This window comes from Merops nubicus, unplaced genomic scaffold (genome assembly GCF_000691845.1).
Source record: "Merops nubicus isolate BGI_N331 unplaced genomic scaffold, ASM69184v1 scaffold6407, whole genome shotgun sequence".
Lineage (NCBI taxonomy): Eukaryota > Metazoa > Chordata > Aves > Coraciiformes > Meropidae > Merops > Merops nubicus.
The window spans coordinates 32,892-46,577 of record NW_008622216.1 but is presented as its reverse complement, the minus strand read 5'-3'; the positions used below and the strand labels follow the sequence as shown (position 1 = coordinate 46,577).

Sequence of the window (13,686 nt, the reverse complement as noted above, 5' to 3'; positions counted from 1 at the left end):
CCCCCCCCCCCCCCCCCCATCCATAAACACACATATATATACACACATATATATATATTCCTTACTAAAGACTGACTTGGTGTTTTTAACCTACTTGTTACTCCTCTCCAATTGCTGTCTTCAAACTTTCTTTGTAAAGGGAAAAGCTCTGCTTTCTCAATAAATACCTTATCAGTCATTGTGAAGCTAAGTAACTACCTAAGACAGTTGTGAAGTAGAAATAGACAGAAAAGGCTGGATATGAAAAACATGGTTTCACTGTTAAATCTAAATCAAATCTAATGAAAAATGAGAAATATTAAAGGGTTTACATGAGCGTTATGAATGAATAAACTGCGCCTCATGTCTTCAGTCATAAAATAGAGGGATGTGACATGCTACATGCCACAAAACATTGTATTTAAAAGCAAGGGATTATTCTTCTCAGCAGAGCACAACTATGTTAAAGATAATAGCCTTACAGCTTGTGAGCTGTTCTACTTAGTTGTTAATGCAACAGAAAACAGCTAACCCTGACAAAATGAACAGACAATAGCAAGCAGAAACTTCTAATGCTGTTAAGAAATATAAACTCTCTTAAATCCAGAGCTGTTTCTTCTTCCTTACAAAGCCACATGGCTTAATAAACATTTATGAAGCAATAACACAGTATCTTAAAGGTTCACCCTTGGCGCTCCAGATGCCTGCAAACAGCACCACCAATGATTTTGAAAAGAAAGCTCTGCCTGACACCTCTACTTGGCTTGGACAATGTTGGCAGCAAAAGTAAGATTTACCTTCACTGAGAACTGAAAAACTACCAATGCTGAGAAAGTCTGCGAGTTTTGGGCCTTGTAAACTTAAAGTGCAGAGCAAATATAAATACAGCTTATTATTACAAAGAGTAACAATCTGTTTAGAAGTGATGACTGCAGTTCTAGTTTAAATTTGTAGGGTATAGTTAACATGGTGTTGTATTCAATCATACATTTGTGATAAGGTTAATGTAAAAACCTTTGAGGCAAATGAAGAGAACCAAAACACTGGCAATACAAACTATTGTTAATGAAAAATGTATTAGAACTCTTAATGAGGGAAGAACTAAACTGTTAAGGCTAAGAAGTTTGTTTAATGAAGCATCCCATAGATAGGTAAGTTGTGATAGATCATTCTCCTGTGCTCAATTTTAAGCAAAAGCAGCAAGGTGTTTGCCTTCAGGATGTTGTATGGCATTTCAGCCACACCTACCTCATTGAGAGCTACTGCTAAAACAGATGTCCCAGCTTCTCCCCTTTTAGCAGCCCTGTGAATAATCCTGTTCACAGCCTGTGTGTTTATGGCTCTCCATCCTTAGGCCAAGCCCCATTTGACGCTCTGGGGAGCTGGCTGAGAAAACCAGATGGACTTAAAACTACGGTTAATTTTCTCTTGCCTATCTCCCCAGAATAGCTTATCACAGTATCAGCCCATATCCAAAGCAGGCCCAAACAAAGCGTTGAGAACACTCTACCAGAGAAGGGATGAAATGACCCTTTCAGAAGCAGCCAAGTGTTAATCCAGCTTAGCTGTAACACCAAACCTTGCCACAGTTCAAGACTTGTCAGTACTGCAGGAGAAATCCAATTTTGAATAATTTTTGTGGGTCTGAGAAAAAAAAAGCTGAAGCAAACAAAACAGACTGAGAAAATGTGTGAACAGTTTATAAGGTGAAGTATCAATTAAAAGAGAAGATGGGTAAATGGAGACTAAAAATGTTGCTGTAAAGACTACAGAAACCTGAAGAGGTAAGAAACCTCAAGAGCTGTCAGTAAATCTGCAACAGTGATTTTATTTTACTAGTCTTCCCCAAGTGATCAGCAACTTTGAATCTGGATAACTTCTAAGAATAGCCAGTACCCCTATAACCAGATCCAAAAGGTGAGGCTTCATGAGATAACTGAGCCTGTCTAAAAGCTTAGTTGGCCACATGCTGCCTTTCCTGCCACTTCATCCTGCTTCCTTCTTTCATTGTCTAAGCTGCTAATGGAGTCAGGTTAGTTCCCTGAACTGGCAGGAAAGAAATAATAAAATTATTTTTTTCATGCTTAGTGAGAAAAACTGACTTACCAATGGCTGTGTGTTAATAAGAGCTGTATGAACAGGCACAAAAGGAGAGAATTGCACAGGGGGATGGGGAAGAGGATGAAGTTTGGATACTGTCCCTTTGGAAGCAACAAGCTGTCAGCGTGAGTCAGGGGTCTTGTTAACACTCAGCAAATAATATATGCTATCTGGATGACAGAACATACAAGCCAGATTACACTTAAGACATTTCTCAGTTTTCACCTTCCCAGAAACATTTGCTTTTGAAAACCTAAGAAACATTAACTGCAATCTCAGATAACAAAACTGAAAACATTTCCATAAAACAGTAGTCTTACAGATGGAGAGTGCTTCCTTCAGAAACCACTCCAAAACACGTTACTTGCTGCTCAGAACCATCAAATCTCTACTTTTCCACAGCTCAGCATGTAGGCTCTTAAATCCTTAAATATTCAGCTTCCATTTTTCAATCACTCCAGGAAACCACATACAAAATGACCCCAATGCTTTCCTTCCTCTTTGAAAACATTTCATAAAGGCTTTATAATTTACAAGGAACAAAAAACCCCATTTTTACACAGAACATTTGTAGGTCGGCTTGGCCCTTCAGTTTGCAGATTTTCTTGTCTATATGCACTGTGATCTCAAATATTTATTATTATTTATGAACTGCTTCCTTTTTCCTTTGCTTGACTGCATCACTGCACGCCAACATACACTTTTCTAAAGCTGAATGCGAAGGCTGGTCTGAAAGACAAAGTCTACAGGTGCAAAAATATCTAGGTCACATTACTAGGAGATTCCAATGAGCACAAATTAGACTTCACTTGGAATTCTTCCATGCTATTCACATAAAGTGCTGCAGGGCAAAGACACAAACCTGAGGCATTCACTGAACGTTACTCTCTTTATTTAACACATGCAAACATGCATCCCAGGACTGGGAAGAGTCAACAGCCTCCAATTCTTGAGTCAGTCAAAAAAAAAAAAAATCACATTATAACTCAACCAACTGGGCCAGCATTATTCAAAATTACGTTTGATAGCAGCAGTACAACACCGGACTACAAAGTCCATTGTTGTGGATGCACACTGAGCAATTCTGTAGAGATACTGACACATCTGCACGTATTTATAATGATGACAATTACAGCTTTTTGTAGGACTATGAGGCCATGATATGATCACATCTATTCAGGCTTCTTGACTTGACGTTTTATATGACAAATGGTCAGATTTTGATTCAGAATTTGATTGCTCTTGAAATGTTTAGGAAAACAAACAAGGTTTTTAGAAGTCTGTATAAGGTGTATTTTTTATTAGAAAAATTATTTTCTTCTAAGATACAGAACTCCAATCCCAACAGCCTGCTGAGAGTCATGTATGCACGCACAAAAGCAAATATAACTGTAGCATTAAATCCTTTACAGTCGGTTCAGAATGTCTGATAATTTAACATAATTAACAAAAAAATCTTGTATCTGATATTCATGGTATATTCATGAAAACTATCATTAGCTCAGATGTTCACTTCCACTCACTGAAGTCATCACTCCTAAGAACTGTTTATTTAATCATATTTAAAGAAAAACATTGGTGGAACTTGCCATCAATTTGCAACAGCAGTCAAATAAATGGAACAATTTAATTTACTCAACATTCTATGATTCTGTGATTCACTTGTGTGATGCTCATTCCTCTCACAATGCCTTTGCTGTTACTTTAGCGGAATGAAATCAGTAGAAATTTATATGAAAAAAATGGTGATGAACAAAAGACCCATTGCAAGTTACATTTCCATGCATGCTGATGTTATTATATAACATCTCTGATGGACAATGCACAATGGATCATTTAAATCACTGCGCTTCAGTACTTTTGTACTCTAATCCCAAATCAAAACACCCCGGGAAAACCAAATGGAACAGAAAGAGCCTTCTAGCCTCAAGTTTATATTTGGGAAATATTCACCAAAGGTTTACAGATTCAGATTTTTTTCCAGGTTACAGATTTTACTCCAAGTTACATTCTGTACACTATACAAGATGATATACATCTATACAAGATGATGCAAACAAACAGCAACATAACATTGGGAAAGATGGGTCTCTATTAATGGAATAAATTAATAATGTGCATGGATATATACAACAAAAAGTCATTCAGAAACACAAACTCAAGGGCTACTCAACAAATATTTCACTCTCACAATTGTTTAAATACTGTCCCAGCCAGTTAAGATAAATTCGAGTGGGGGTTTTAAAAAGAAAATCAGTTGCAATGTCAACTCTCTCAAAGCCAGTCAACTTCAATACTGGCAGGCTCGTGTTATGCACAAATAAAAAGTTAAGCATGTTTATTCTCTTAATAAAAATAGCTATTGATTGATTTATTAAAAAAACAACTAGCCCTTGCCCTAGGATAGGTCACAGTAATTAAAATATATTGTCACATAGCTCACTTCACTGCTACCTCCAGTAATAAATGTTGATTAAATAACAAACCCCTTTGACTGCATGCACATTAATGGTGACATTTTTAAGACAGCAGCAGATTAGAATGACTGTTCTTTCATAGGTACGAAGGGAACCTCACTGCTTAACCAGTGTCAGACACACACCCAGCCATGGAAGAAGAGATTAAGAACCCCATCTTGTCCCTAAGGGACGCACAGTATCCTTGTATCAGCCATCCACAAAACTCATGGATTTGTGCCTCTTTACTACAAGAAAGAACTTTTTTTTTTCCCCCCTTTAAATGGTAATTTCTCTCTTTAATTCTTACTCTGACATATGAGGTTTACAACAGCATTTATACAGTTGGGTATTATGATGATCTCTGCTTTTTTTATATGCAGACCAATATTTAAGCTGCAACCTCTCTCTGAAGTAAACTATAATACTATTATCTTTTTTAAAGAGACTTTCTGCTATGTTTCCTAGTGCTTTGGCTTAGACTTCAAAACTCTTCAACTCACATACCACGCTCCCTGAATTCCCAAAGTACATCTAGTGCATAGATGGCATAATCATAAAAAAAATAGTATATAATTTCAGGGTGTACTCCATTTGGCATCTTCTCATGTGCCTCAAAAAGGCAGCACAAACAAAAAGAGCCAAAGTAATTTTTGACATATAAAAACTGGACAAAAGTATTAAAAAAGGGAAAGAAAAAAAAAAAAGGACATAGCAGCCAACTTTGCAGATTTAGCCTTTCAGCTACAGAGTCACTTCAAGGGACCCAGAGCTAAGGTTTAACAAAAATCAGCCACAAAATGAAGAGAAAATTGTACTCTTTTCATTGCAGGAAATTTAAGGAAAGAAATAGGCAAAGGTCATGAAAAGGAACTGAAAGCAGGAAGGGAGATAATAAGGTAATGACGGAAGAGTGCTACAGAACATAATTAAAATGAAGCAAAAAAAAGTCCTGACATCAAGTAAATACACATTGATTATAGTGCATTACAAAGTCCTGGGAAAATTCCTCTCCAACACAGTGTCAGTGTTATAAAAACCAAGCTCTTACAATGCCACCTCTCAGCCTGTTTTTGATGTAATTTGTGTTCTCCAGGCTTGAAGATGGTGGTATCTGGAATGACTATAGGGAAGAGCTTCTTCCAGAACACACTGGTAATTCTCACTCTCTTATACATTGCATGTGCTAGATGTTATGTATGTTTTAATAATTAATTCCCCATTTTAAGAAAACATATTTCCAGCACTGGTGCCTAATCTGGGAAACTAATTTTATAAACACTCATTTTATCCAAATTCTGCTGTTTGGCAAACTGCTAGGTACATAACACATTGTATTTTCAAAACAATAAATTAATGTAGCCTGGTCAAGACCAAAACCAAAGGACAATGCCTACAAGTGCTGAGCAGAAATGCTTTACAGAAACAACAAATTAACCAGAAATGAGGTGTCTATTGGCTTCTAATACAGTATATTTTGTCAAAATTTCCGTCAAAATCTTGACACTTAGTCTCATGTTTAGGATTGATAGATATGCCATCAGACTTAGAAGTGAGATGGAATCCTATCTCCTACAGAAAATAGAAACCTGGGAGCCTTCAGCACTACTGGCATCCTGGTTCACCATCTCAAAAAGTTTATATTGGGTACAAAGGTCATCCAGCTAGGATCCATTAACAGTTATTGGGAGCCAAAAAAAAAAAAAAAAAAAAGGGATAACTCCCTAGGGGTTCCAGAAGGCCTATGCTGAAAATTTCTGAGACCAAGAGAATACTGAGCAGGAAGCATCCCCACATGCTTGCACTCCTCCCATTCTTCCCCAGGGATCTATCATTGGCAACTAAGGGGAACGGGCTACTGCACACACTGAAACTGATCTATTTGAGGATGCCATTCTCAAGTTCACCAGTGATCTCTGAAAAATAACACTAAATGTTTTGAAGTTGTGACATTCAATTTCAAAAGTCTGAGCTTTGAATCCTCTGTAGGAAAAAAAAAAAAATCAACTGTTGAAAGAAACACAGGGAAACTGGAGAAGAGGAGCTGTCTTTATCCATCAGTCACACACTGATTTATGATATACAGATCCTGAAACAAATCAAAAGGCCATATTCTCTTAGGTTAATATAAATGGTGGATCTCTTCTTCCACCATACTGGAGTTTTGTCTTTGTTAAATCAGCACAGTGTGGCATGTGAATGCAAGGAAGCCTTTAGATTATTACACTAAGTTGATTTACTGCTTGCTAATCATTATTCACTCTTCCATGTTAGTCGTCTGTTACTATATTTAAATAAATTGTTTGGAAACAGTCAGCTGCTTCTTGTTCAGCTTTTATTACAGAAATCAATTAAACAAGAAAAAAAATTATATATTAAAACCAAACAAAAAAGGAAATTACACAGCTGATGTTGATATGACCAAAAATAAATTTTTAAAAAGTCATCTGATCACTTCAGAAGCAATCCCAACCACTGGCTTCTTACTAGTATCCCACAGTGCAATCAAAACCTCTTGTCAAAAGCCAGCAATAACTAGCTTGAGCTCAGACTGTCTGCTGTGGTTTGGTGTTTGGGGTTTTCTTAGGACTATCTCTTGTGTTTATGTGTACATGATTTTTAATTAATTTATAATTTTTAAGCAACATAATAGTCCACAGAGAACCCTTGAGGGGATAACTTCCAACTGCCATTCACAAAGGCAGTTAAAGAAAGCAAGTCAGGAGTACATCCAAGATATTTGCCTCAGGAAACACTCAAGCAAATTTCTGAAGGTATTACATAAATGTAACAAACTACATTGTAGGACAATACAGATTTTTCTAGACACTACTATGAACATATTGTAAAACTAAAAGATTTTGAAGTATTAGAATAGGTAGAACTCAAATTAGTTTTTTTTTTTTACAGCTATTTATTCATATTTTTATCTAAATATACTTCATAGCCAATTATAAAAAAAAATTAGTGATGAAAATTAGAAACAAGATCAAGTAACAGATAGTCTTCCTAGGCAACTAGAAAGCTGGGATTAATTCAAAAGAGGGAAAAAAAAAAAAAAATTGTAGGTACTTACATATTTAAAATGCTGCTAAGGATTCCTTACAGAATGAAAAGCAACAGTAGAAAATACAGAATGAAAGAACCTCTGCATTTGCCCAGTGTCATAAAACACCTTCAGTTGAAAGTAGCATAATGGTTTTTTTATAAGCAGTGAGTGTTGCTTTGAAAAAAAATACTCCATTCCTGTATCACATAAGTCTCTGTAGTTAGTTTCTAAATATTCAGCAAGGGCTTCAGGAACTATGTGATAAAAAGGAATGTGCAGCTGTACTGGTAGTGAGTTCCAATCGTAAGCTACTTAAATATCCACATGCATGTGAAGTAGGAACATTTTTGCACTGGTTTAGTTAAATCAGTAAAGAACTAGCAAATGATAGTGGCACAAGAATGCTCATTGCTATTATGAGCTTTATTCATAAACTAAAATTAAATAAAAGCATCATCACACAGACAATCCTAACTTAATAACAGTGATAACATTCTGATTAAGTATATACTCTTAGACTAACTGTTAGATTTCCAGAAGTACAGGATCAACATTATTTTCTTGACACCCATTTTTCACAGAAAATGAGTTTCAGGAAGTTGCAGATTTCACTTTTTGCATTCAATACACCTGAATATTTATATGACAAATACCTGTACCTAATCAGAAAAGAAAAGTACTATTCTATGTACCCTGAAAAAGTACTAATTTATTGTAATTTCCATTATAAACACTGAAAGGAAAAACCACAGCAAATTCTTTCCAGTAAATGGATGGAATTAAAACAAAGAACTTCAAATTTAAAAAAAAAAAAAAAAAAAAAAAGTATTTGCAAGAGGAAATTACAATGACCATACCTATTTTATGAGCAGAAAAATCTAATCTTGAATGCAGTTATCTCTTATGAGTTATTTGCTCAGACTCTTTTTTGACACACATTCATAATAATTCACATCTGTTGCTGCATCACAGACATAATCAGAAGATCAACATTGTTTAAGCTGTTTCCCTGCCATCAATAACTGTATTTTTCGCAGAGCAGGTTTTCTAAATTCAGTATGAAAAGGACATAGCCAGATTACAGAACCTGTAGAGAAATCCTTTATACTAGTTTATCTGAACAATGGAAACACTATTTCAGGATGTGCCTGTGTGAGTTTCTCTTATTTATGCACTCTTAGTAAAGACAACAGCTTTTAAACTTTTATTTACTGCACTGGTTAACAACTGCATTTTCATACTACCAGGCTTTCTGAGCAATACCGCAACACTGTAATGTCCAAGTTACATGTTTGATACAATATTTTTCTGAAAACATGTCAACTGCAATTCATAAACATCCCTGCTTGCCAAACTCAATAGCTTTTACAACACGTACAAAATTCTAACACATCAGAAAAATTATTTACTGAAGGAGCAATCTACAGATACCAATGAATTGTATCATACTAAAAGGCTAAACTTTTCAGTCTGATGTAATCGTACTCCCTAACTAAATACCATCTAAACATGAAAATGTAATTCTTCCAATGACTGCCTTATATCTAAAAATATCAGTTCTAAATGCTGCAATTACATTTCTCAGCTAGAGACATCACTCTACATTATTTTCTTGAATGCATAACACGCAAGCTCAACCGCGTGCTAATCAACCACACTAAACTCTAAATGTGATCTAATTAAATAGAAACCACTCAGATTTTATTGGTGGTTTTTTTTTTTTTTGTTTGCTTTTAAATTCAAGCATATCTTAATCACCTTGTCTGCCCTCCAAAGGAGAGTCATGAAAAAAGACAAGATGTTCACAAGGAAAAAAAAAAAAAACACTATCATTACAAAATATCCTTAGGTCCTGACATCTACTTAATCTCGAAATAGCATTCTTGCCCAGAAATTTCTTACGAATTCTGACGTTTAAATTTCTAGTCTTAAAACTGCTCAAACGTAAGAATCACCTACAGTGTGCAGTCTTGTCGCAGTTCAAGCCCTAGCCATTTGAACCGTGCCTTAAGCAGCTGGTCTGTAATGAAGTGGAGAAGCAGCTCCTTGCCGTCAATTTACTTTGGTGAAGGAAACAATTCAGAGAGACTCCTGTAAAAGCTTGGTTCTCTGCACTGGAAAGTTGGTGACACACACTATGCAGCCCTATTTGAATTGGGTGTGTACTACTGACAGGTTAGGAAAGATCTGTGCATCAGAAGATATTTTGCCTTCTCAAATTACCAACAGCTATCTGTCGGGCCAAATCTCCTCTTCTGTCACCTCTAAAATTCTTAACATTTAACAGAACTTATAGAAAAGAGGGATGAACACAGCAGGTGACCTCATGAGTAATCTTGCCACTAAGTCAGATTCTTTTCTCTCTTGTATCAAAAATATTTGTTACAATACATGAGCTACTAAACTGAACATATGTCATGTCATTTTTACTCACCTACGCAGTTATCGCAAAGGCTGCAATGTGAGGCACGAGGTGGGCGGAAAATCTTGCAAGTGAAACAGTATTTTAGTTTCACTGTCTGTCCATTGATGATCACTTCTTTTGTTCTGGGAGGGGGGCGGTATCCTCCTGAACTGGAGCCATTTGCAATATCTAACATGGAAATACAAACATTAAATTTTTCATATGAGCTACAGTATATGCACAAAACCATCCTCGATGGCCATCTATAGCAAGTTTCATATTTACATTAACGGCATTAAAACAAAGAACTTCTTTCCTTTCTCATTCTCCTAAAATAACATGTAGGAAAAAAACCAGTTAATCATAAATAGAATGCATAGCCAACCAATTTGAATTAAAGAAACCACCCAAATCTAATTCTCAAAGGCTGACAACTAATTTGATCCCAAAACTTTCATACACCCTAATCGTTCATAGAGAACACATTAAACACAACGAGGTGCAGAACAGTAAAACTTGGACAATTTATCTTCAGGATATTCCTGAATTTTTTAGAATTCCTTTAGGAATAAAAATGCTCTCTACAAATGCTGTAGAAATTCTACAACCTAACATAGAATCTCCACATTTACTTAAGCAGCAGCAGCTCTGTCATTAGAGCTTGGCATATGGTAGAAAAAAGATCAGTCATCACTTGGAGATTTCTTAAATGCTGTGATACAACAGAGCAGATTCACAGCAGCATTTCACAGCTCTTTCTGTTTCCAGGTTTGAAAATCTAACTCCCAGTGTTACTTTAACAGATCTTGAAGTTTCTTTGTTGCATAAAAACAGTTTCCAACTACCTCATTTGATACAAGTGGTGACGTTTTAGATTTTCTTTCTTTGGTTGCTTTTGGTTTAGGACACCAAATTCGTTTTTCCAGCAACTAAAGGACTGATTAGGCTGTATCATTACAGTTAAATTTTGTTCTTTAAATGCACCCAAGTTGAGCTATACTCTGATAGCTGAACATGTAAAAGTGTATCTTTTCCTCAGTTTATCTGTTCTTGGGTAATCTCAATCAAATCAAACCACAAACATGAAAAAATCGTAAATGATTCCTCTCGGACAGTAAGAACAGCAAGAACAATAGGAAAGTAAAAGCAATTAGTTTCCAATATATGACTGAAACTACATTTCAAAGTCACAGTCACCTGCACAATTGTGCTTTAAGTTGTGTTCCTCACTTTCATGTGGGACAAGCATAAGGCTGGATGACAGGTTACTAAAAGATCCATGACTTGTATTTGAGTTCAAATTGATAGAAATATCACAGATAACTACAATTTCTGATAGGTCTGCAGGCATGTCTACACAGCCTACAAATTATACATTTTCCAATAGTGCAATTAGAAAGCCCCCTACCTAGCAGGATATTCAAATTAGTTTTGTGCCACAAAGGTGTAATTACACACAATGCTAGATTTAGCAGCAAGTCTAGCTTAAGAAGCTCCCATCTGCAATGAGCTCACCTGCTCCATAAATATGCATCAATAAAAGCATTTGTGGGACATCACTGTAAACTTCACCATTGAAACCAACTTCAGAAAACTCTCTTGGAGAAGAGGGTGGAAGGAGGGGAGCAATAGCTGAGAATGATGGAATCAGGGTGTGAAGCTCCTAAGTGTCCCTTAGGAGAATTTAGTGGTGAATACTGAAGAAACAGTGGCTTAGAAGCAACCCAGTAGACCCTGAATGAGCTACAGACATTTGCTTGTGTTGGTTCTAAACCAACCCCTGCAATGTTCTCCTGTGCTGCTGGGCCAGGTCCTATGATCTGCACATGGAAACCCAGATCACTGTGTGTGTGGCTCTCATGACAATCTATAATACTGATTTTGACCTCAAGGCCAATAGTACCTGACACAGTATTTTTGATTAAATAAGTATTGCTTTACAAGCTTTTAGAGTAGTTACACGCTGAAGCAGAACTAGACAATAAAAGTTGTTTAATGTGCAATACGGACATTATCGTAAGTTTCCTGGTTTTATTTTTTTAATTTTTTTTTACAGTTATGTTGTTTAAAAGAACCTCATTAATTAAATGATTGTGGTTTTAAAGCACTCTAGCAGATACAAGAATTTGATGAGGTCAGCAGAAATTTAATTTCTTCAGGTTGTAGTAAAGACCATTTTTAAATTTGTGTAACAGTTCTTTTGTCCTCACGACACATAAGTTTAAGTAATTTTTGATTCTGACATTCTAATTCAGAACTAAGCTGACGGGCACAACTGTGCTTATACTATTTAAAGCTTTACAGACACATGGATGATTCCTAAATCCAGAAAACATTAACACTAATTACATTTTTATTGAATAAAACATTTAACATATGGATGCATAACATGTTCATTAATAAACCAATGATATCCATTTAACACTCATACTCAAATTCAGGTGCATAACTGTCAAAAATGCTAATGAATCCTGAATATAGGTGTAGCTTTCTATACTAAAACGCTGATGCACTATATTTCCTAAAATAGAATTAATATTTTCTTCTTTTACAAAATATTATTATTCCTGAATATGAATATCATCAAAAGAAAATTACTTAAGCCAGTCAAGGTGAATTGTTTAGAAGAAAAACACTTTTTTCTAATTAAATGTTTATGCATAAAAAAATGCTAGTTACTAAACCCAGTATTTCCCCACCTTTCAGAAGTTCAAAAAAGGGCACTGTATTTATTTTATTTTAAAATGGGCTCTGGCAAAATCTCAAAGGCAACTTCCCTCATCTCTGGTGGAGAAGGCAGACTGCTGGCCAGCCCATTATACTTACAGCACTGATTTGCTAAGAGGATTTCCTTCCAAACCTTTACAGGGAAGTTCAAGTTCACAGGGACAGCAAATCCTAGCTCTCTGAGTAAAATTAATCTCAAAATCCAAGGGTGAAAGCTAATGCAAATGAAATTAATGAAAACAGTCTTGCTGACTTTCTATGGAATCAGGATTTTACCCACAATCCTAAACTACATAATGAAGCCCAAAAAAATCCAAGTCTGTTTATTAACAATGTTTTTTGTCAAAACAAGCAACAGGGCAAGGTTAAATGTGCTTGGATTTAATCAGATTTATCTAACCTAAATGTGCAAAACATGTCCTGGTCTCTCAGGGATTTTTCAGAGTATAATTAGCCTTCAACTGGACTGCTCATTCTTGGGTTCCAAAACAGTTTTAATAGACGCAGTCCCTTTAAGACACAATAAGATTAATCTTTACAGAATCACCCTTCCCAAACAAACCTGCCTTTGACCAGCACTTTTTGTATTTTTCTCTTCCAATCTGTTACCAATGTAGTAATGCAAGTTATTTCACAAAACAGGTAACATTTCCCCACTAATGTGATTGTCTTCCATCCTCTCTGCTCCAACATAACTTCTCCCTCACCTTTAAGTGTTCATGCACTAGATGGGGCTCCAGCATATATATTACCCTATTATAAAAACCCCAAATGTACAACCCCTATGTTTGTAGGACCAAGGTACTTGAAGTGCTACAAGAAAGTCACTCCAAGTATTAAATGGAGATACAGCTGCCTAGCACCTCCTAATGGGACAAACTCCACTTAGATCTCTCAAATTATAAACTTCAATTACATTGAAAACAAATGGGAGGTGCTGTTTAGATGAGACAGAGACTGGAATTTTGTAT

At 35.8% G+C, this 13,686-nt stretch overlaps 1 protein-coding gene across 1 annotated transcript in view; it reads right to left on the bottom strand.

The window, feature by feature from the left end:
• The window catches only part of ZDHHC14 (zinc finger, DHHC-type containing 14), a 52,082-nt gene that overhangs the window by 25,846 nt on the left and 12,550 nt on the right, over positions 1 to 13,686 (bottom strand). The window contains exon 2 of the mRNA XM_008944696.1: positions 10,019 to 10,177. Coding sequence (XP_008942944.1) covers positions 10,019 to 10,177 — 159 coding nt within the window. The remainder of the gene's footprint in view (positions 1 to 10,018; positions 10,178 to 13,686) is intronic.